Here is a 24,685-nt window from a genome sequence, read left to right as displayed (position 1 = left end):
GACCCTCCAGGTCAGGTTGTGTTGTCTGTAGATAGAGACCCTCCAGGTCAGGTTGTGTTGTCTGTAGACAGAGACCCTCCCAGGTTGTGTTGCCTGTAGATAGAGACCCTCCCAGCTTGTGTCTGTAGATAGAGACCCTCCCAGGTTGTGTTGTCTGTAGATAGAGACCCTCCCAGGTCAGGTTGTGTTGTCTGTAGATAGAGACCCTCCCAGGTTGTGTTGTCTGTAGATAGAGACCCTCCCAGGTTGTGTTGTCTGTAGATAGAGACCCTCCCAGGTCAGGTTGTGTTGTCTGTAGATAGAGACCCTCCAGGTCAGGTTGTGTTGTCTGTAGATAGAGACCCTCCCAGGTTGTGTTGTCTGTAGATAGAGACCCTCCCAGGTTGTGTCTGTAGATAGAGACCCTCCCAGGTTGTGTCTGTAGATAGAGACCCTCCAGGTCAGGTTGTGTTGTCTGTAGATAGAGACCCTCCCAGGTCAGGTTGTGTTGTCTGTAGATAGAGACCCTCCCAGGTTGTGTTGTCTGTAGATAGAGACCCTCCCAGGTTGTGTTGTCTGTAGATAGAGACCCTCCCGGGTCAGGCTGTGTAGCAGTTGTGGGTCGCCATGAGAGGTCTGAATGATCTAGAGAGAGAGCACAGCTTGTTGGGACTACAGACATGACCTACGGTGGACAAACATCAGGGCCAAATCCACCTTTTACTGCAGTAGTTCTCAGTAACACGTGCCCAAGGTCATGGGTATTACAGAAAATAACTGATGACCTATACTAACGTAACAACCAGGAAGTGTTGAAATAGCTTATTCAGAGCAAGTGACTTTGTTGACAGGAGTTGATTGTGAGTTTCCATGTTGAACGTCCGCCACTGTGATCTTAACTAAAGCTAATGTCTAGATGGACGGGACTGGCAGACTCAACCTGCAGGAGTTCAGACATCTCTGGAACAAGATCAAACAGTGGCAGGTGACAATGCTCTTCTTCATCATCAGCATCATCAGAATACAGGGTTTATCTCCACTCCCAATCACACTGTAAATAGGGTCAGATTTGTAGATTTACTAAAAATGCTCTTGTTTCTCAGGGAATCTTTCGACACTATAGCTCGGACCAGGCTGGTTTCATCAGCAGCTACGAGATGAGAAATGCCGTCAACGATGCAGGTTAGTTACCAGATACAATAGAATAGAATAGAATCAGGTAGATTGTATCCCTGTTTCAGCATCTACAACAAGATGAAAAGACATGTCCTCTATTTTTTACAACTTTTACTTTACTACATTCGTAAAGAAAATAATGTACGTTTTACTCCATACATTTTCCCCTGACACCCAAAAGTACTCGTTACATTTTGAATTTGCACACACTGTATATAGATTTTTTTATACTGTATTATTGACTGTATGTTTTGTTTATTCCATGTGTAACTCTGTGTTGTTGTCTGTGTCGCACTGCCTTGCTTTATTCTTGGCCAGGTCGCAGTTGTAAATGAGAACTTGTTCTCAACTGTCCTACCTGGTTCAATAAAGGTGAAATAAATAAAAATGCTTAGTAGGACAGGAAAATGGTCCAATTCACCCTCTTATCAAGAGAACATCCCTGGTCATCCCTACTGCCTCTGATCTGGAGGACTCACTAAACAGAGAACATCCCTGGTCATCCCTACTGCCTCTGATCTGGAGGACTCACTAAACAGAGAACATCCCTGGTCATCCCTACTGCCTCTGATCTGGAGGACTCACTAAACAGAGAACATCCCTGGTCATCCCGATACTGCCTCTGATCTGGAGGACTCACTAAACAGAGAACATCCCTGGTCATCCCTACTGCCTCTGATCTGGAGGACTCACTAAACAGAGAACATCCCTGGTCATCCCTACTGTCTCTGATCTGGAGGACTCTCTAAACACACATGCTTTGTTTGTGCTACTTAAGTATATTTTAGCAATTGCATTTACTTTTGATAGTAAAGTATATTTAAAACAAAATACTTTTAGACTTTTAGTCAAGTAGGATTTTTTTTTAAAGATCTATTTTTTTTTATTTAAACTTTATTTAACTAGGCATGTCAGTTAAGAACAAATTCTTATTTACAATGACGGCCTACCCCGGGCAAACCCGGACGACCCTGGGCCAATTGTGCGCCGCCCTATGGGACTCCCAATCACGTCCGGTTGTGATACAGCCTAGATTTGAACCAGGGTGTCAGTAGTGACGCCTCAAGCACTGAGATGCAGTGCCTTAGGCTGCTGCGCCACCCGGGACTTTCACTTTTAATTGAGTAATTTCCAGTTTACTTTTACTCAATTGGGTACTTTTTCCACCACAGCCCTATAGAAAGCAAATAGCCGCCCTCTCGTTTCCAGGAAGGATATACTTTTCTTTATCTTCATAGGGTGATTGATACCCTTTACGTTCCAGAACACTTTCAGCATTGCGTACTACAGTAGATATACAGTGTATTCGGAAGGTATTCAGACCCTTCAACTTTTTTCACACTTTGTTACATTCCAGCCTTATTCTAAAATGGATTAGTTCCCCCCCCTCATCAATCTACACATAATAACCCATAATGACATCACAATACCCCATAATGACATCACAATACCCCATAATGACATCACAATACCCCATAATGACGATGCAAAAACAGGTTTAGATATTTCTGCAAATTTATTAAAAATAAGATATCACATTTACATAAACATTCAGACCCTTTAGTCAGTACATCATTGAACCACCTTTGGTAGTGATTACAACCTCGAGTCTTCTTGGGTATGATGCTACAAGCTTGGCACACCTGTATTTGGAAGGTGAACCTTCACCCCAGTCTGAGGTCCTGAGGGCTCTAGAGAATGTTTTAATCAAGGATCTCTCTGTACTTTGCTCCGTTCATCTTTCCCTCAATCCTGACTAGGATCCCCACAGCATGATGCTGCCACCACCATGCTTCACCGTAGGGATGGTGCCAGGTTTCCTCCAGACGTGTCATGTGCCTTTTACTGAGGAGTGCCTTCCGTCTACCATAAAGACTTGATTGGTGGAGAGATGGTTGTCCTTCTGGAATGTTCTCCCATCTCCACAGAGGAACTCTGGAGCTCTGTCAGAGTGACCATCGGGTTCTTGGTCACCTGGAAATGTGGATTTGGATTCGTGGTTTTGACTTAAATCGTTGTACAGGCCAATGATTATGACGGCGAGTCTGATCTAACCATACATTTATATGTTGTGCCACTGGCCTGAGACGATCGAAGTTCAATATGTAACCTAGATGTAGCCTGGTAGGCTAACGTTAACTAGCTAGCTAACTTAGCTGGTTAATTGTTGCCCATGTGAGGAAGTTAGGCTAGCTACCCGTAGCTAAAATGCTTGCTAGCTTATGAAAACAAAAAGTAAAAGCTTTGAGAGCCATAGACCGGTCTGGCAAAGTGAAAGATAGGAGGAGGGCATTGGTGTTCAACTAGTCTACAAGTAGGGTGAGTCTCCAATTGTTCTGTACTTGCACCCACACACATATATCTGTGACATTGTTAGAGGTCGTTTAAAAGTCAAGAGTAAATGTACCCAGAGACCCTAGAATTATCGTTAAATGGTGAGGCCGCCTGATAACGGACTCCATCCACTCCACAGTCTAATCTTTTCGTCCAATATATTTTACATTCTTGTTACTACTCTGTTATTGTGTCCTTGTGCTCCTGTTCAGGCTTCCGTCTCAACAACCAGCTGTATGACATCATCACCATGCGTTACGCCAACGAGGGCATGAACATCGACTTTGACAGCTTCATCAGCTGTCTGGTCCGGCTCGAAGCCATGTTCAGTAAGTCAAACACAAACACCTCACACACACAGAGACACACACACTTCACCTTCGCATTCTGTCTGGTCCGGCTCGAAGCCATGTTCAGTAAGTCACTGACGCGCGTGCACGCACGCACGAGCGCGCACACACACACACTTCACATTCTGTCTGGTCCGGCTCGAAGCCATGTTCAGTAAGTCACTGACGCACGTGCACGCACGCACACACACACACACACACACAGAGAGAGAGACACACACACTTCACCTTCGCATTCTGTCTGGTCCGGCTCGAAGCCATGTTTATGTTTTATTGATTGATTGATTGATTGATTGATGAAATGGGGTTTTTGTTTGCAGGGGCGTTCCAGGCCTTTGATCAGGATGGTATGATCAGACTTAGTGTCTTGGAGGTAAGCTGCTAATGCTAATGCTACATAGTATGGAGTATGATGATGAATAACAAAAAGGTTAGGGGCTGTGTTGATACTGATAATACCCCTCTATGTCTCTCCTCTATGTCCTAACTGATAATACCCCTCTATGTCCTAACTGATACTACCCCTCTATGTCCTAACTGATAATACCCCTCTATGTCCTAACTGATACTGCCCCTCTATGTCTCTCCTCTATGTCCTAACTGATAATACCCCTCTATGTCCTAACTGATAATACCCCTCTATGTCCTAACTGATACTGCCCCTCTATGTCTCTCCTCTATGTCCTAACTGATAATACCCCTCTATGTCCTAACTGATACTACCCCTCTATGTCTCTCCTCTATGTCCTAACTGATAATACCCCTCTATGTCCTAACTGATACTACCCCTCTATGTCTCTCCTCTATGTCCTAACTGATAATACCCCTCTATGTCCTAACTGATAATACCCCTCTATGTCCTAACTGATACTACCCCTCTATGTCTCTCCTCTATGTCCTAACTGATACTACCCCTCTATGTCCTAACTGATAATACCCCTCTATGTCCTAACTGATAATACCCCTCTATGTCTCTCCTCTATGTCCTAACTGATAATACCCCTCTATGTCTCTCCTCTATGTCCTAACTGATAATACCCCTCTATGTCCTAACTGATACTACCCCTCTATGTCCTAACTGATACTGCCCCTCTATGTCCTAACTGATACTACCCCTCTATGTCTCTCCTCTATGTCCTAACTGATAATACCCCTCTATGTCCTAACTGATACTACCCCTCTATGTCCTAACTGATACTACCCCTCTATGTCTCTCCTCTATGTCCTAACTGATAATACCCCTCTATGTCCTAACTGATAATACCCCTCTATGTCCTAACTGATACTACCCCTCTATGTCTCTCCTCTATGTCCTAACTGATACTACCCCTCTATGTCCTAACTGATAATACCCCTCTATGTCCTAACTGATAATACCCCTCTGTCTCTCCTCTATGTCCTAACTGATAATACCCCTCTATGTCTCTCCTCTATGTCCTAACTGATAATACCCCTCTATGTCCTAACTGATAATACCCCTCTATGTCCTAACTGATACTACCCCTCTCTGTCCTAACTGATACTACCCCTCTATGTCTCTCCTCTATGTCCTAACTGATACTACCCCTCTATGTCTCTCCTCTATGTCCTAACTGATAATATCCCTCTGTCTCCCCTCTATGTCCTAACTGATACTACCCCTCTATGTCCTAACTGATAATACCCCTCTCTGTCTCTCCTCTATGTCTTTCCTCATTGTCCAGTGGCTCCAGTTGACCATGTATGCCTAGATTGCCAGACAGGTCTTCTCAGCCGGATGACCTCCCAGGTGAGACCCGTCCCACATGAAGAACAGAGCAGAACTACATTACCAGAATGTACTGACTGTACCAAAATGTAGCCCTAACCCTACCCGTACCACCAGCTCCTTCCTGTTCACCTCACTTCAACCCTCAGTCCTCACATTAGACTGCTACCTACCAGTCCTCACATTAGACTGCAACCTACCAGTCCAGTCCTCACATTAGACTGCTACCTACCAGTCCTCACATTAGACTGCTACCTACCAGTCCTCACATTAGACTGCTACCTACCAGTCCAGTCCTCACAGTAGACTGCTACCTACCAGTCCAGTCCTCACAGTAGACTGCTACCTACCAGTCCTCACATTAGACTGCTACCTACCAGTCCTCACATTAGACTGCTACCTACCAGTCCAGTCCTCACAGTAGACTGCTACCTACCAGTCCTCACATTAGACTGCTACCTACCAGTCCAGTCCTCACAGTAGACTGCTACCTACCAGTCCTCACATTAGACTGCAACCTACCAGTCCTCACAGTAGACTGCTACCTACCAGTCCAGTCCTCACAGTAGACTGCTACCTACCAGTCCAGTCCTCACAGTAGACTGCTACCTACCAGTCCTCACATTAGACTGCTACCTACCAGTCCTCACATTAGACTGCTACCTACCAGTCCAGTCCTCACAGTAGACTGCTACCTACCAGTCCTCACATTAGACTGCTACCTACCAGTCCAGTCCTCACAGTAGACTGCTACCTACCAGTCCTCACATTAGACTGCAACCTACCAGTCCTCACATTAGACTGCTACCTACCAGTCCAGTCCTCACAGTAGACTGCTACCTACCAGTCCTCACATTAGACTGCTACCTACCAGTCCTCACAGTAGACTGCTACCTTCCAGTCCTCACAGTAGACTGCTACCTACCAGTCCTCACAATAGACTGCTACCTACCAGTCCAGTCCTCACAGTAGACTGCTACCTACCAGTCCTCACAGTAGACTGCTACCTTCCAGTCCTCACAGTAGACTGCTACCTACCAGTCCTCACAATAGACTGCTACCTACCAGTCCAGTCCTCACAGTAGACTGCTACCTACCAGTCCTCACATTAGACTGCTACCCACCAGTCCTCACAGTAGACTGCTACCTACCAGTCCAGTCCTCACAGTAGACTGCTACCTACCAGTCCTCACATTAGACTGCTACCCACCAGTCCTCACAGTAGACTGCTACCTACCAGTCCTCACAGTAGACTGCTACCTACCAGTCCAGTCCTCACATTAGACTGCTACCTACCAGTCCTCACATTAGACTGCTACCAGTCCAGTCCTCACATTAGACTGCTACCTACCAGTCCTCACATTAGACTGCTACCTACCAGTCATCACATTAGACTGCTACCTACCAGTCCTCACATTAGACTGCTACCTACCAGTCCTCACATTAGACTGCTACCTACCAGTCATCACATTAGACTGCTACCTACCAGTCCTCACAGTAGACTGCTACCTACCAGTCCTCAAAGTAGACTGCTACCTTCCAGTCCTCACAGTAGACTGCTACCTACCAGTCCTCACATTAGACTGCTACCTACCAGTCCAGTCCTCACAGTAGACTGCTACCTACCAGTCCAGTCCTCACAGTAGACTGCTACCTACCAGTCCTCACAGTAGACTGCTACCTTCCAGTCCTCACAGTAGACTGCTACCTACCAGTCCTCACATTAGACTGCTACCTACCAGTCCAGTCCTCACAGTAGACTGCTACCTACCAGTCCAGTCCTCACAGTAGACTGCTACCTACCAGTCCTCACAGTAGACTGCTACCTTCCAGTCCAGTCCTCACAGTAGACTGCTACCTACCAGTCCAGTCCTCACAGTAGACTGCTACCTACCAGTCCTCACAGTAGACTGCTACCTACCAGTCCTCACAGTAGACTGCTACCTACCAGTCCTCACAGTAGACTGCTACCTACCAGTCCAGTCCTCACAGTAGACTGCTACCTACCAGTCCTCACAGTAGACTGCTACCTTCCAGTCCAGTCCTCACAGTAGACTGCTACCTACCAGTCCAGTCCTCACAGTAGACTGCTACCTACCAGTCCTCACAGTAGACTGCTACCTACCAGTCCTCACAGTAGACTGCTACCTACCAGTCCTCACAGTAGACTGCTACCTACCAGTCCTCACATTAGACTGCTACCTTCCAGTCCATACCAGTTAGCTAACCTTATCCTCTTCCTTCTCTCTAGGTCTCTGGCTTCTCTAATTTCCTCTCCTGACCATGTCCCAGTATTGCTAAAACAGTCTCTTCTGAGTCGGCCATGTTTTTTTTTAACACCCCCCCACACTCCTTACCAGAGGTACCGTTCTCTCTCTCAGGCATCAAACACACATAACCTCTCTTTTTCTGTCACCATACCTCACAGAGCCACCTCTCCATAACCCATCAAATATCTCAAAATATTCAGTTTTATTTACACTACTCCAACCCTCCCCTATCCTACCGACTGAATAGGTTCCCTCGTTACGCCTACCACCCTCAACGTCTCCCCTGTACCACCCTTAACGTCTCCCCTATACCACCTACCACCCTTAACGTCTCCCCTATACCACCCTCAACGTCTCCCCTATACCACCTACCACCCTTAACGTCTCCCCTATACCACCCACGTCTCCCCTATACCACCTACCACCCTTAACGTCTCCCCTATACCACCCTCAACGTCTCCCCTATACCACCTACCACCCTCAACGTCTCCCCTATACCACCCTCAACGTCTCCCCTATACCACCTACCACCCTCAACGTCTCCCCTATACCACCCACGAAGTCTCCCCTATACCACCTACCACCCACGACGTCTCCCCTATACCACCTACCACCCTCGACGTCTCCCCTATACCACATACCACCCTCGACGTCTCCCCTATACCACCTACCACCCTCGACGTCTCCCCTATACCACCCTCGACATCTCCCCTATACCACCCTCAACGTCTCCCCTATACCACCTACCACCCTCAACGTCTCCCCTATACCACCCTCGACGTCTCCCCTATACCACCCACGACGTCTCCCCTATACCACCTACCACCCTCGACGTCTCCACTATACCACCCACGACGTCTCCCCTATACCACCTACCACCCTCGACGTCTCCCCTATACCACCCACGACGTCTCTCCTATACCACCTACCACCCTCGACGTCTCCCCTATACCACCCACGACGTCTCCCCTATACAACCCACCACCCTTAACGTCTCCCCTATACCACCTACCACACTCAACGTCTCCCCTATACCACCCTCGACGTCTCCCCTATACCACCTACCACCCTCGACGTCTCCCCTATACCACCTACCACCCTCAACGTCTCCCCTATACCACCTACCACCCACGACGTCTCCCCTATACCACCTACCACCCTCGACGTCTCCCCTATACCACCCTCGACGTCTCCCCTATACCACCTACCACCCTCGACTTCTCCCCTATACCACCCTCGACGTCTCCCCTATACCACCTACCACCCTCGACGTCTCCCCTATACCACCTACCACCCTCGACGTCTCCCCTATACCACCTACCACCCTCGACGTCTCCCCTATACCACCCTCGACGTCTCCCCTATACCACCTACCACCCTCGACGTCTCCCCTATACCACCTACCACCCTCAACGTCTCCCCTATACCACCTACCACCCTCGACGTCTCCCCTATACCACCCTCGACGTCTCCCCTATACCACCTACCACCCTCGACGTCTCCCCTATACCACCCTCGACGTCTCCCCTATACCACCTACCACCCTCAACGTCTCCCCTATACCACCTACCACCCTCGACGTCTCCCCTATACCACCCACGACGTCTCCCCTATACCACCCTCGACGTCTCCCCTATACCACCCACGACGTCTCCCCTATACCACCCACGACGTCTCCCCTATACCACCTACCACCCTTAACATTTGATAACCCACCCTGACACGATGCGCTGTCAAGTCCCTTCTCCAAATCGCTCCAGTGAAGACCACAGTTCTCTCATGGCCAATGAATGAACTGGAGATGTTGGGAAAGGACCAGTCCTTCCTTCCTTCAGTCTTGGACTTCCTGACTCAACACCGGACTGGTTGGTCCGTGGGAATTGGAACAAACCCCCCTATCAGCTCTGAAACACTGGTGTCAGAGAAATGGCTATAGAATCTGCCAGTCCTACCAATGGATGGATGAGACGCAGAATGGGACAGACAGAACCTGCCAAGAACATTCCTCCTCCTCACCCTCCGCTGTACGACCAGGACCAGGTAGAAGCCTCCCTAGCTCCTCCCTCCTCCGCTGTACAACCAGGACCAGGCAGAACCCTCCCTAGCTCCTCCCTCCTCCGCTGTACGACCAGGCAGAAGCCTCCCTAGCTCCTCCTCACCCTCCGCTGTACGACCAGGACCAGGCAGAACCCTCCCTAGCTCCTCCTCCTCACCCTCCGCTGTACAACCAGGACCAGGCAGAAACCTCCCTAGCTCCTCCTCCGCTGTACAACCAGGACCAGGCAGAACCCTCCCTAGCTCCTCCTCCTCACCCCCCCGCTGTACGACCAGGACCAGGCAGAACCCTCCCTAGCTCCTCACCCTCCGCTGTACGACCAGGACCAGGCAGAACCCTCCCTAGCTCCTCCTCCTCACCCTCCGCTGTACAACCAGGACCAGGCAGAAGCCTCCCTAGCTCCTCACCCTCCGCTGTACGACCAGGACCAGGCAGAACCCTCCCTAGCTCCTCCTCCTCACCCTCCGCTGTACAACCAGGACCAGGCAGAAGCCTCCCTAGCTCCTCCCTCCTCCGCTGTACGACCAGGACCAGGCAGAACCCTCCCTAGCTCCTCCTCACCCTCCGCTGTACGACCAGGCAGAAACCTCCCTAGCTCCTCACCCTCCGCTGTACGACCAGGCAGGAACCTCCCTAGCTCCTCACCCTCCACTGTACGACCAGGACCAGGCAGAACCCTCCCTAGCTCCTCCTCCTCACCCTCCGCTGTACAACCAGGACCAGGCAGAAGCCTCCCTAGCTCCTCACCCTCCGCTGTACGACCAGGACCAGGCAGAACCCTCCCTAGCTCCTCCTCCTCACCCTCCGCTGTACAACCAGGACCAGGCAGAAGCCTCCCTAGCTCCTCCCTCCTCCGCTGTACGACCAGGACCAGGCAGAACCCTCCCTAGCTCCTCCTCACCCTCCGCTGTACGACCAGGCAGAACCCTCCCTAGCTCCTCCCTCCTCCGCTGTACGACCAGGACTAGGCAGAACCCTCCCTAGCTCCTAGCTCCTCCCTCCTCCGCTGTACGACCAGGCAGAAACCTCCTTAGCTCCTCCCTCCTCCGCTGTACGACCAGGACTAGGCAGAACCCTCCCTAGCTCCTCCCTCCTCCGCTGTATGACCAGGACAAGGCAGAACCCTCCCTAGCTCCTCCCTCCTCCGCTGTACGACCAGGCAGAAACCTCCCTAGCTCCTCCCTCCTCCGCTGTACGACCAGGACCAGGCAGAAACCTCCCTAGCTCCTCCCTCCTCCGCTGTACGACCAGGACTAGGCAGAACCCTCCCTAGCTCCTCCCTCCTCCGCTGTATGACCAGGACCAGGCAGAACCCTCCCTAGCTCCTCCCTCCTCCGCTGTACGACCAGGACTAGGCAGAACCCTCCCTAGCTCCTCCCTCCTCCGCTGTACGACCAGGACTAGGCAGAACCCTCCCTAGCTCCTCCCTCCTCCGCTGTATGACCAGGACCAGGCAGAACCCTCCCTAGCTCCTCCCTCCTCCGCTGTACGACCAGGACTAGGCAGAACCCTCCCTAGCTCCTCCCTCCTCCGCTGTACGACCAGGACTAGGCAGAACCCTCCCTAGCCTGCTGAAGAGCTCCCTACAGGGTGGGTTCAACATGTGGAGTTGTGAATATGACTATTGGGTTGGACTTGTTGTGGTTTTTAAAGTTTTGGTCAAATGAGTGTAATGCATTTTTAAACATTTTAACCCAATAAATAATTGTGTAGTTATTGGTTGGACACTTTTTTTGCTTTATTAAATGAATGTAGAAGCAGTAAAATCTGTTTAATTTAGTTCAACTGCTGCTCTGTCTGAATGCTTCAGTTCAAGACAATATTTTCAACACAACCACAGATGAAAGACAAAAATCAACAGGCCGTAGAATTTTTTTCCCAATTTTTTTTTAAATAATGAACAAGTTCACAACTGTTGGCAAGAACTAAAAACTCGTCAAAGAAACTCAGGAATGTCCAGGTAAGAGGACGACTGTATGTTTTCCCCTCAAATAACAGAAGAAGAGTTAAACACATGTCTGGAGGTATGTCTTCTCCAACGAAAAGGCGCCGGGTGGCTGTTAAAGATCACAGGTTGAACAGAGATCTCGCCTCAGCCGAACACATACCTACAACAGCACCATGTACAACCCCAGAGCTACCACTACATGAATAAGGAGCGTTACCACGACAATGGCGGTTCAACTTTCTACATATATATATTTTTTCTCACATTGATTACAATTTAAAATGTAAAAAAAAATAATATAAAATAAAAACTGTTTGAAAGGCATGATGGATCAACGTGTGTGTGTGTGTGTGTGTGTGTGAGAGAGTGAGAGAGTGAGAGAGTGAGAGAGTGAGAGAGTGAGAGAGTGAGAGAGTGAGAGAGTGAGAGAGTGAGAGAGTGAGAGAGAGAGAGAGAGAGAGAGAGAGAGGAGAGAGAGAGAGAGAGAGAGAGAGAGAGAGAGAGAGAGAGAGAGAGAGAGTGTGTGTATGGGGGGGTGGATCCTGATTCATCTGGGCTCTTCAACCTCTCAACACACCGTCTCTATACCATCTTCATCTCTACACAAACGGCCGTGTTTCAAAACAAACCCTTACTTACGGTGGAATAGATACACCCTATTTTAAAATAAACACACCCAGATACTGTAAGAGTTCCATAGCAATATCCAACAATTACTGGTAAGTACAAACTCACTCATTCAGGAAAAAAAACTAACAAACAGTGATTCTTTTGAATTTCTCTCACGTCTGTTTTTAATGATGAGGACAAATTAACTACGCTCATCATAAACGCCTGTTCACGCATAGGAACACAGTGAACTAGAGCACATTCTAGAACTGACACTAGAGCACATTCTAGAACCGACACTAGAGTACATTCTAGAACCGACACTAGAGTACATTCTAGAACCGACACTAGAGCACATTCTAGAACACATTCTAGAACCGACACTAGAGCACATTCTAGAACCAACACTAGAGCACATTCTAGAACCGACACTAGAACACATTCTAGAACCGACACTAGAACCTACACCATTATGTCCCTCAGTTCCTCATCACTGCAAAACCACATTTTCAAATGGCAATCTCAGACACTTTACACTGTCCTTCAACAAACACCAAAATATCAAGGACCAACCACACCAAACGCCAGAAAGAAAAAGATCAAGACCCCTGTTAAAATAAACTAAGAAAACGAGATGGTAGTGAGGGGGGGGATCTAGTGACAAGACTATCAAAATGAGACATCACTCTCAAAAACAGACAATAAAAAAAATTACTTCTTAAAACGCCTGAAATTACACTCCATTGCACTGAAATATGTCCCAGAAAAATGTAGGTCATGACATCATTAAAGCTAGTCTAAGTCTGATGAATGAGTGAATCACAGCTGTATACAAAGAGGTTGTGACAAAAACAAACCAAGAGAAGAGTTGCAACAAGATACTAGCATCCCGACTTCCCTCCAAACACAAGATACTAGCATCCCGACTTCCCTCCAAACACAAGATACTAGCATCCCGACTTCCCTCCAAACACAAGACACTAGCATCCCGACTTCCCTCCAAACACAAGATACTAGCATCCCGACTTCCCTCCAAACACAAGACACTAGCATCCCGACTTCCCTCCAAACCCAAGACACTAGCATCCCGACTTCCCTCCAAACACAACAAGACACTAGCATCCCGACTTCCCTCCAAACCCAAGACACTAGCATCCCGACTTCCCTCCAAACCCAAGACACTAGCATCCCGACTTCCCTCCAAACACAACAAGACACTAGCATCCCGACTTCCCTCCAAACACAAGACACTAGCATCCCGACTTCCCTCCAAACACAAGATACTAGCATCCCGACTTCCCTCCAAACACAAGATACTAGCATCCCGACTTCCCTCCAAACACAAGACACTAGCATCCCGACTTCCCTCCAAACACAAGATACTAGCATCCCGACTTCCCTCCAAACACAAGATACTAGCATCCCGACTTCCCTCCAAACACAAGACATTAGCATCCCGACTTCCCTCCAAACACAAGATACTAGCATCCCGACTTCCCTCCAAACACAAGACACTAGCATCCCGACTTCCCTCCAAACCCAAGACACTAGCATCCCGACTTCCCTCCAAACACAACAAGACACTAGCATCCCGACTTCCCTCCAAACCCAAGACACTAGCATCCCGACTTCCCTCCAAACCCAAGACACTAGCATCCCGACTTCCCTCCAAACACAACAAGACACTAGCATCCCGACTTCCCTCCAAACACAACAAGACACTAGCATCCCGACTTCCCTCCAAACACAAGACACTAGCATCCCGACTTCCCTCCAAACACAAGATACTAGCATCCCGACTTCCCTCCAAACACAAGACACTAGCATCCCGACTTCCCTCCAAACACAAGACACTAGCATCCCGACTTCCCTCCAAACACAAGATACTAGCATCCCGACTTCCCTCCAAACACAAGATACTAGCATCCCGACTTCCCTCCAAACACAAGATACTAGCATCCCGACTTCCCTCCAAACACAAGATACTAGCATCCCGACTTCCCTCCAAACACAAGACACTAGCATCCCGACTTCCCCCCAAACAAAACAAGACATACAATGGCAAACATTGTCTTTATAAAACTGAGGGTTGGATACATTTTTTAAAAATGCATTTGCAGCCGTTTGAATAGAAAACATAACAATGACTCTTTCAGACCTGGTTTCTTTGTTTGGTGAACAGTCAGTTAGTCCTTTTGTCTTATTTGGTCAGTGGTTCAAGCAACTGACCATTAAGCAGTGTTCGTTTATTCATGAGAGAACCATGGAGAAGAACGGATGTGTTTTAGTTGGTAAAAAAAATACAAAAACACATCTCTCCTTTCATAACAAAACCACAGATTCATCGTCATTATTCTCTGGTATGGATGGTCACCTTAGCCTGGATACCAGTCGGTTTGTGCTATCATTGCCACTTCCTCGTCAATGCCTAACATTGGCAAGAAGTGGAACTTAAGCACCAAAACAGGTCTGGTTTTCAGGCTAGTAGTCACCTGGCACCAAGCTGAAATCACCCCACTCAGCCGCTTCAACGATACGCTCGTCATTCAGACTGGTTCAACCAGGTGACCTTATAGACTGGGTCGCCCCAATATGGGAGAGGGGGGAGGGGAGGGGGGGAGGCAGGAGCGTAAGACTCCCTCAGGGTTGGGCTGGTTTACTCCACTCCTCTTCCACGTGTTGCAGCATGTGCCTTGGAGCCCCCTGTAGGACAGGAGACAGAAACACACACGTTATTTTAATTTAATAAGACAACGCAGGAAGAATCAACTATGAGACTCACAACCCAGATCGTAGATATGTCAATACCAATAAGAGGGGTGGGTGATTGGAGTATCCATCCATTTCGCAGAAGAAGAAGGTCTGCCTCTGACTAGGGTTGGCACAATTACCGTAAAAACTGTGTAACCAACGGTTGTAGATGAACACAACAGATGTAATAACACAGCTTGACTGACAGTTTGACCCAAAGCATCATGGGCACGTTCGACGGCTGCCTGGTGTTGTGATGCAAAATCATTTCCATGGTAACGTAGGATGTTCATTCTAATGATGTCACCACGTGTGGCCCGGTGCAAAGGAATGGATTTCTGTTGCTATTCGAACGGTTATTATTAAATGGAGACCAAAGTCATTCGGGTTTGACAATTACCGCCATTCAAAATTCCATAACAGTCACAGCTCTACCTATTTTTTATTTATTGCTTATTTCACCTTTATTTAACCAGGTAGGCTAGTTGAGAACAAGTTCTCATTTGCAACTGCGACCTGGCCAAGATAAAGCGTAGCAATTCGACAACATACAACAACACAGAGTTACACATGGAATAAAACAAACATACAGTCAATAATACAGTAGAACAAAAGAAAACAACAAGTCTATATACAGTGAGTGCAAATGAGGTAAGTTAAGGCAGTTAAGGCAATAAATCGGCCATGGTGGCCAAGTAATTACTAATATAGCAATTAAACACCGGAATGGTAGATGTGCAGAAGATGAATGCGCAAGTAGAGATACTGGGGTGCAAAGGAGCAAGATAAATATATAAATACAGTATGGGGATGAGGTAGATAGATGGGCTGTTTACAGATGGGCTCTGACGGACTAATATGTCCTATAACACAGTCACAGCAGTCTGTGTGTCTTGCGTATGAACACTCGAAGTCATACCTGCTTGGAGCCGTTGCGAGCAGTGAAATATTCATCGCAGTTCTTCCATCGACACTTGAGGTTCTGTGTGTTGGGAGAGGCGTGGTCTTGGAGCAGGTGCTGTTGAAGGTGCTCTAACACTCCAAAGATCAGAGAACAGCCATGCCACTGGGAGGAGAGAAGAGACAGGGGAGGGAGTTAGATCAGAGAACAGCCATGCCACTGGGAGGAGAGAAGAGACAGGGGGAGGGAGTTAGATCAGGGAACAGCCATGCCACTGGTAGGAGAGAAGAGACAGGGGGAGGGAGTTAGATCAGAGAACAGCCATGCCACTGGTAGGAGAGAAGAGACAGGGGGAGGGAGTTAGATCAGAGAACAGCCATGCCACTAGGAGGACAGAAGAGACAGGGGGACAATAAGACACTGAACCAAACACAGCATTCAGAAAGTGGGACCTACTAACAACTAAAAAAAACCCACCGAGCCATAAAGAAAAGACCAATCCTCTACTTGTTGATTTAGTATAGATTTAACTTGAGTTATCCCAGTAGAACATTCCCCTCCCAGTAGAACATTCCCATCCCAGTAGAACATTCCCCTCCCAGTAGAACATTCCCCTCCCAGTAGAACATTCCCCTCCCAGTAGAACATTCCCCTCCCTGTAGAACATTCCCCTCCCAGTAGAACATTCCCCTCCCAGTAGAACATTCCCCTCCCAGTAGAACATTCCCCTCCCAGTAGAACATTCCCCTCCCTGTAGAACATTCCCATCCCAGTAGAACATTGCCATCCCAGTAGAACATTCCCAGTAGAACATTCCCAGTAGAACATTCCCATCCCAGTAGAACATTCCCATCCCAGTAGAACATTCCCAGTAGAACATTCCCATCCCAGTAGAACATTCCCAGTAGAACATTCCCATCCCAGTAGAACATTCCCAGTAGAACATTCCCATCCCCAGTTTCCCCCGTCTCACCCGGCAGTGATAGTTCTGGATCAGGCTCAGTTTGACCGCCTGCACACTGCCGTCATAGCAACCGGTGTAGATCTAAAAATAAAAAATAAATAAAAAAACACAGACGAACGTCAGTGATCATTACTGTTACGCTACGTTCCACCAGTCATGGTTTTGTTAATGTCTGTGCGTATTTGGACTGAGGACAGAGGACTCACCATGCTCTTGTGGATAGCCATACACATTACCATGTCCGTGTGTCCACCATACACCTGCAGACGATCATGTGACTGTGTGTGGGGGGGGTGGAGTTAGATCAAATTCAGGGCATTAATTACGGCATTAAAAAAAAATGGTGATTGTACAGTCTGGTTTTAATGTGGAGGGACAGACACATGGCTACCAGCTCTACAGTGGGTTGGAGAGAGAGACAGAGAGAGAGACAGAGACAGGGCTGAGCGGGAACTGTGCTTCCTCAGAGGTAGGGGGGCCAGCAGGCCAGAGGTGGATGAGTGGAGGGACAGACACATGGCTACCAGCTCTACAGTGGGTTGGAGAGAGGAGACTGACCTGTAGTTCGTAGACGCGGACCAGTTTGTCAAGGCAGGCAGTGACCATCACCTTCCCCAGGATGGCTACCACTGTGACAGCATGACTATGTCCTTTATAGATACGCACCAACTCTCCAGTCTAGAGAGAGAGAGACCCATACCACTAAATAACCAGATTAGAGACCATAGGAAACATGTGACCAGATTAGAGACCATAGGAATCATGTTACCAGATTAGAGACTATAGGAAACGTGTTACCAGATTAGAGACCAGATTAGAGACTATAGGAAACGTGTCACCAGATTAGAGACTATAGGAAACATGCGACCAGATTAGAGACCATAGGAAACGTGTTACCAGATTAGAGACCAGATTAGAGACTATAGGAAACGTGTTACCAGATTAGAGACCAGATTAGAGACTATAGGAAACGTGTTACCAGATTAGAGACTATAGGAAACATGTGACCAGATTAGAGACTATAGGAAACGTGATACCAGATTAGAGACCAGATTAGAGACTATAGGAAACGTGTGACCAGATTAGAGACTATAGGAAACATGTGACATTTTGGTCAAATGTTTCGGGTAGCCTTCCACAAGCTTCTCACAATAAATTGGGTGAATTTTGGCCCATTCCTCCTGACAGTGCTGGTGTAACTGAGTCAGGTTTGTAGGCCTCCTTGCTCGCACACGCCTTTTCAGTTCTGCCCACAAATTTTCTATAGGATTGAGGTCAGGGCTTTGTGATAGCCACTCCAATACCTTGACTTTGTTGTCCTTAAGCCATTTTGCCACAACTTCGGAAGTGTGCTTGGGGTCATTGTCCATTTGGAAGACCCATTTGCGACCAAGCTTTAACTTCCTGACTTATGTCTTGAGATGTTGCTACAATATCCACATACTTTTCCTACCTCATGATGCCATCTATTTTGTGAAGTGCAGCAGTCCCTCCTGCAGCAAAGCACCCCCACAACATGATGCTGCCACCCTCGTGCTTCACGGTTGGGATGCTGTTCCTCGGCTTGCAAGCCTCCCCCTTTTTCCTCCAAACATAACGATGGTCATTATGGCCAAAAAGTTCAATTTTTTTCCCATCAGACCAGAGGACATTTCTCCAAAAAGTACGATATTTGTCCCCATGTGCAGTTGCAAACCGTAGTCTGGCTTTTTTAATGGCGGTTTTGGAACAGTGGGATTGATTTGCACTTTTCGCACCAAAGTACGTTCTTCTCTAGGAGACAGAACGCGTCTCCTTCCTGAGCGGTATGACAGCTGCGTGGTCCCATGGTGTTTATACTTGCGTACTGTGGTTTGTACAGATGAACGTGGCACCTTCAGGCGTTTACTCCCAAGGATGAACCAGACTTGTGGAGGTCTACAATTTTTTTTCTGAGATCTTGGCTGATTGCTTGACATCATGGGAAAATCAAAAGTAAAGAGGCACTGAGTTTGAAGGTAGGCCTTGAAATACATCCACAGGTACACCTCCAATTGACTCAAATGATGTCAATTTGCCTATCAGAAGCTTCTAAAGCCATGACATAATTTTCGGGAATTTTCCAAGCTGTTTAAAGGCACAGTCAACTTAGTGTATGTAAACTTCTGACCCACTGGAATTGTGATAAGGTGAATTAATCTGTCTGTAAACAATTGTTGGAAAAATTACTTGTGTCATGCACAAAGTAGATGTCCTAACCGACTTGCTAAAACTATTTAACAAGACATTTGTGGAGTGTTTGAAAAACGAGTTTTAATAACTTCAACCTAAGTGTATGTAAACTTACGACTTCAACTGTACATTTAGTAGCAGCTGGGATCCTCCTCTTTTTAGCAGCAACCATCAAAACACTGCTTTCACACAGGATTACATAATAGAAATGTATTGGCTTATAAAGAACACATTTCACTCCACACATCAACCACTGTTTGAGGAGCATACAGCCTTTCGCTGCACGACAGGTGATATTCCGCCCAAACTCTGTATGCCCTGGTCTCTCCTACCCTGTTCCTGCAGCTACCCAGTACTCTGTATGTCATGGGTCCTCCAACCCTGTTTATGCAGCTACCCAGTACTGTATGGGCTCTCCTACCCTGCTCCTGCAGCTACCCAGTGCTTAATTTGGGAAACCAGTGTTTGATGGCATTTGTATTGTCGTCAGAGTGGTCCGAGGGACAAGAGAGCTGAGTACCAGGCCGTCAGCGTGTTGATTACTACTAACGCATGTCTAGAGTACATAAGAGGAGATTACCATGACTCAACCACCACGTGGAATGTGACTGCGGTCACGACTCAGTATTTATTCTCTCACACACCCTCTCTCTGAGCCCTAGGACCATGCCCCATTACTACCTGGCCTGATGACTCCTTGCTGTCCCCAGTCCACCTGGCCGTGCTGCTGCTCCAATTTCAACTGTTCTGCCTGCTGCTATGGAACCCTGACCTGTTCACCGGACGTGCTACCTGTCCCAGACCTGCTGTTTTCAACTCTCTAGAGACAGCAGGAGCGGTAGAGATACTCTGAATGATCGGCTATAAAAAGCCAACTGACATTTACTCCTGAGGTGCTGACCTGTTGCACCCTCGACAACCACTGTGATTATTATTATTTGACCCTGCTGGTCATCTATGAACATTTGAACATCTTGGCCATGTTCTGTTATAATCTTCACCCGGCACAGCCAGAAGAGGACTGGCCACCCCTCATAGCCTGGTTCCTCTCTTGGTTCCTTCCTAAATTCTGGCCTTTCTAGGGAGTTTTTCCTAGCCACCGTGCTTCTACACCTGCATTGCTTGCTGTTTGGGGTTTTAGGCTGGGTTTCTGAAAGGCACTTTGAGATATCAGCTGATTTGATTGTTAATAAGATCACTGCAACAGCCCAATGGATAACACACGTGAAGAGAGAGAGACACACCCAGGCCAATTAAATCAAGCATTATTCATCAGAATGACTTCTATACAAAACAATATGTAGATAACCTAATAGAGTACATGAAACATGTAACCAAAAGTGAATATTTTATTTCAATAACTCACGTGTATATTGTGTGCATGGACCGACTGGTCGCTGGAGCCACTGAAGACCAGGTCATTGACCACCTTCATACATAGTACTGTCTTGGTGTGTCCCTCTAGAGTCCGTAGCAACAGGCCACTCTTGGCATCCCGGATGCTAATGGTACTGTCGTAGGACCCGACCAATAGGATGCGGCGAGCTCCTTCCTGGGCTGTCGCTAGGCAACTCACCGCCCGAGGCCCGTGACACTCGAACACATCCAGCTGCTTGTTGGTCTGAACAAGACAGGAAATACAAAATACCACAAATAACAAATAAGATTTCAAAATGTGTTTTTCCCAACTGCCTTTGGTAGTGACTGAGATGGTTCCATAATGCTTTAATTCTAGTTGGTGTTCTAAAGTGTATTTTAGAATGTGTTCTAGATTACAATGCATTCTAAACTGTGTTCTATTGTCGGTTCTACAATGTGTTCTAGTGACGGTTCTAGAACAGAATGTGCTGTAGACGGTGTTCTGGTTCTGACCTTGAGGCTCAAGGTGACCACGGAGCCGTTAGCTAGGCCAGCGTACAGAACTTTCCAGCGGTTGTGGAGGCAAAGAACCCGGTCAGGGAGAGAGAACTGATCCACACACTCCCTGGACTGTGGAGAACATAGAACACAGAGTCATGGAACACAGAACACACTAGTAGTAGTATTAGTGTAGTAGTAGCAGCAGTATTGTAGTAGGAGTATTAGTGTAGTAGTATTATTAGTGTAGTACATTTTTACATTTTACATTTTAGTCATTTAGCAGACGCTCTTATCCAGAGCGACTTACAGTAGTGAATGCATACATTTTATACATTTTTTTCCCGTACTGGTCCCCCGTGGGAATCGAACCCACAACCCTGGCGTTGCAAACACCATGTTCTACCAACTGAGCCACACAGGACCTAGTAGTAGCACTATTGTAGTATTATAGTAGTAGTAGAAGTAATAGTAGTAGTGTTATCAGTGTAGCAGTAGTGGTATAGTAGTAGTGGTAGTAGTAGTATTATAGTAGTAGTAGTATTATAGTAGTAGTGTTATTAGTGTAGTAGTAGTATTATTGGTGTAGTAGTAGTACTATTATAGTAGTAGTAGTAGTATTATAGTAGTAGTAGTAGTAGTGGTAGTAGTATTGTAGTAGTAGTAATAGCAGTAGTATTATTTGTGTATTAGTAGTAGTCGTCGTCGTAGTTGTAGCAGCAATAGTAGTAGTAGTAGTAGTAGTAGTAGTAGTAGTAGTAGTTACTTACCTTGAGGTTGTAGTAGTATTATAGTAGCAGTAGTAGTAGTAGTAGTAGTAGTAGTAGTAGTAGTGGTAGTAGTAGTAGTAGTAGCAGTAGTAGTAGTGGTAGTAGTAGTAGTAGTAGTAGTAGTAGTAGTAGTGGTAGTAGTAGTAGTAGTAGTAGTAGCAGTAGTAGTAGTGGTAGTAGTAGTAGTAGTTACTCACCCTGAGGTTGTAGCAGCGGATAGTCTGGTCACTGGAACCAGAGTAAAGGCGTTGTTGAAGACCTGGTCCAGAAGAAACCAGCAAACAGTTGACCTTGGTGCTGTGGCCCTCAAACACAGCCACACACTCACGGCTCTGCAGTGGACAGGAGAGGACAGACTGTCAGAGACACACACAGGCGACAGGAGAGGACAGACTGTCAGAGACACACACACAGGGGACAGGAGAGGACAGACTGTCAGAGACACACACACAGGGGACAGGAGAGGACAGACTGTCAGAGACACACACACAGGGGACAGGAGAGGACAGACTGTCAGAGACACACACACAGGGGACAGGAGAGGACAGACTGTCAGAGACACACACACAGGGGACAGGAGAGGACAGACTGTCAGAGACACACACACAGGGGACAGGAGAGGACAGACTGTCAGAGACACACACACAGGGGACAGGAGAGGACAGACTGTCAGACACACACACACAGGGGACAGGAGAGGACAGACTGTCAGAGACACACACAGGGGACAGGAGAGGACAGACTGTCAGACACACACAGGGGACAGGAGAGGACAGACTGTCAGAGAGTAGAGAGAGACCACAGTCCCTTTGGATAGAATCAACTTGTTATGATGTATAAGTCAATGTTCTTGTCTTTAGTTTGTTTTCTAAATTACCTAAGAAATGTATATAGATGGATGCTTTTTAATCAAATAATGGTGAGGGTAGCAACAGACTGGTAAAAGACACACACACACAGACACACCCAGACAGATACAGAGACAGACAGACGCACACAGAGACAGACAGACGCACACACAGACAGACAGACGCACACACAGACAGACAGACGCACACACAGACAGACAGACGCACACACAGACAGACAGACGCACACACACACAGACAGACAGACGCACACACAGACAGACAGACAGACGCACACACAGACAGACAGACAGACAGACGCACACACAGACAGACAGACAGACAGACGCACACACAGACAGACAGACAGACAGACGCACACACAGACAGACAGACAGACGCACACACAGACAGACAGACAGACGCACACACAGACAGACAGACGCACACACAGACAGACAGACAGACGCACACACAGACAGACAGACAGACGCACACACAGACAGACAGACGCACACACACACACAGACAGACGCACACACAGACAGACAGACGCACACACACACAGACAGACGCACACACACACAGACAGACGCGCACACACACACAGACAGACGCACAGACAGACAGACAGACGCACAGACAGACAGACAGACAGACGCACACACAGACAGATACACACACACCCAGACAGATACACACACACCCAGACAGATACACACACACACACACACACAGACACACCCAGACAGATACACACAGAGACAGACAGACAGACACAGAGACAGACAGACAGACACAGAGACAGACAGAGAAGTGGACTTACCACCAGGCTGAAGGCTCTAACAGTGCGGTCTCCAGAACAGGTATAGAGGAGACCCATGTGGACCTGCATGGCATTAACGGTCTCCTGGTGACCCTCAAACCTCCCCTCAGACGGCAGATCATCGTCCCCGGGCTCCGACGACGCGTCTAGAGACAGATCTGCAAAGACAGAGACGCAAACCAGTCAACTCCAAACCAATCAACTCCAAATGTCCTTATTGAAATGCCAGGAGAGTGAGATTACTCACCCATTTGTTAAGTTAAATATACCTATAATTTATCACAGGCCATAACCATGCTGTCTGTCTGGTTCAAGACCAACCAGCAAGAGGGTCTGGGTATTGGAACTAAATCAGGCCCAATAGACTATGCTGGTCTGGTGAAAGTGTCTGTATCTAGCCTATCCCACCTGAGCATTTGAGATCATGTGACCTCCCTGAGGAAGTCTTGGACCTGTGACCTCCCTGAGGAAGTCTTGGGACTAGTATGGGGAACTGTGACCTCCCTGAGGAAGTCTTGGACCTGTGACCTCCCTGAGGAAGTCTTGGGACTAGTATGGGGAACTGTGACCTCCCTGAGGAAGTCTTGGACCTGTGACCTCCCTGAGGAAGTCTTGGGACTAGTGTGGGGAACTGTGTTCTCCCTGAGGAAGTCTTGGACTAGTGTGGGGAACTGTGACCTCCATGAGGAAGTCTTGGGACTAGTGTGGGGAACTGTGACCTCCCTGAGGAAGTCTTGGACTAGTGTGGGGACCTGTGACCTCGCTGAGGAAGTCTTGGGACTAGTGTGGGGAACTGTGACCTCCCTGAGGAAGTCTTGGGACTAGTGTGGGGAACTGTGACCTCCCTGAGGAAGTCTTGGACTAGTGTGGGGAACTGTGACCTCCCTGAGGAAGTCTTGGACTAGTGTGGGGAACTGTGACCTCCCTGAGGAAGTCTTGGAACTGTGACCTACCTGAGGAAGTCTTGGACAGCTTGACAGATGTCAGGGGAAGCTGGACTTCACTGTAAGAGGAGGAGCAGACAGGACAGACACGTCAAGAATGAGAAACCTCAAAACCCTTTGATGCCTTTTAATCTATAGCCCTTT

The 24,685-nt window shown here is 47.7% G+C and overlaps 4 protein-coding genes and 1 long non-coding RNA gene across 8 annotated transcripts in view; 3 read left to right on the top strand and 2 right to left on the bottom strand.

Annotated features, from left to right (window-relative positions):
• capn3a (calpain 3a, (p94)) overlaps positions 1–9,952 on the top strand; it is an 80,533-nt gene extending 70,581 nt beyond the window's left edge. The window contains exons 17-22 of the mRNA XM_029712632.1: positions 896–964; positions 1,083–1,161; positions 3,702–3,818; positions 4,160–4,212; positions 5,543–5,607; positions 7,838–9,952. Of these exons, the coding sequence (XP_029568492.1) occupies positions 896–964; positions 1,083–1,161; positions 3,702–3,818; positions 4,160–4,212; positions 5,543–5,569 (345 nt within the window). The 3' untranslated portion in view covers positions 5,570–5,607; positions 7,838–9,952. The remainder of the gene's footprint in view (positions 1–895; positions 965–1,082; positions 1,162–3,701; positions 3,819–4,159; positions 4,213–5,542; positions 5,608–7,837) is intronic.
• Positions 4,505–6,780, bottom strand: LOC115161850 (uncharacterized). 2 transcript variants are annotated; one of them, XR_003869432.1, is made up of 3 exons: positions 6,282–6,780; positions 6,164–6,249; positions 4,505–6,077 (listed from the first exon to the last, which is right to left on the bottom strand). It is a non-coding gene; the product is annotated as an uncharacterized LOC115161850 (long non-coding RNA). The 2 variants fall into 2 exon arrangements; XR_003869433.1 differs by having other exon boundaries at positions 4,505–6,045.
• LOC115161752 (vegetative cell wall protein gp1-like) lies at positions 9,831–10,911 on the top strand. The gene is made up of 2 exons (XM_029712540.1): positions 9,831–9,896; positions 10,155–10,911. Exons 1-2 carry the CDS (start codon positions 9,831–9,833, stop codon positions 10,800–10,802), a joined length of 714 nt encoding a protein of 237 aa, XP_029568400.1. The 3' UTR covers positions 10,803–10,911.
• A 953-nt stretch (positions 10,912–11,864) lies between these two features.
• On the top strand, positions 11,865–14,570 carry LOC115161751 (zonadhesin-like). Its single transcript, XM_029712539.1, has 3 exons — positions 11,865–11,872; positions 13,295–13,347; positions 13,381–14,570. Exons 1-3 carry the CDS (start codon positions 11,865–11,867, stop codon positions 14,547–14,549), a joined length of 1,230 nt encoding a protein of 409 aa, XP_029568399.1. The 3' UTR covers positions 14,550–14,570.
• Positions 14,529–24,685, bottom strand: part of znf106a (zinc finger protein 106a) — a 44,713-nt gene continuing 34,556 nt past the window's right edge. For 2 of the 3 annotated variants that reach the window (XM_029712609.1, XM_029712610.1), the window contains 10 exons: positions 24,551–24,600; positions 23,598–23,755; positions 22,121–22,255; positions 21,169–21,285; positions 20,663–20,917; positions 17,644–17,763; positions 17,292–17,363; positions 17,095–17,166; positions 16,140–16,286; positions 14,529–15,172 (listed from right to left, as the gene is read on the bottom strand). In XM_029712609.1, the coding sequence (XP_029568469.1) occupies positions 15,110–15,172; positions 16,140–16,286; positions 17,095–17,166; positions 17,292–17,363; positions 17,644–17,763; positions 20,663–20,917; positions 21,169–21,285; positions 22,121–22,255; positions 23,598–23,755; positions 24,551–24,600 (1,189 nt within the window). In that variant the 3' untranslated portion in view covers positions 14,529–15,109. The other variant, XM_029712611.1, reaches the window with a different exon arrangement.

This window comes from Salmo trutta, chromosome 25 (assembly GCF_901001165.1).
Source record: "Salmo trutta chromosome 25, fSalTru1.1, whole genome shotgun sequence".
Classification (NCBI taxonomy): domain Eukaryota; kingdom Metazoa; phylum Chordata; class Actinopteri; order Salmoniformes; family Salmonidae; genus Salmo; species Salmo trutta.
The sequence above is the reverse complement of the archived record's forward strand: the minus strand, read 5'-3'. Positions and strand labels throughout refer to the sequence as shown.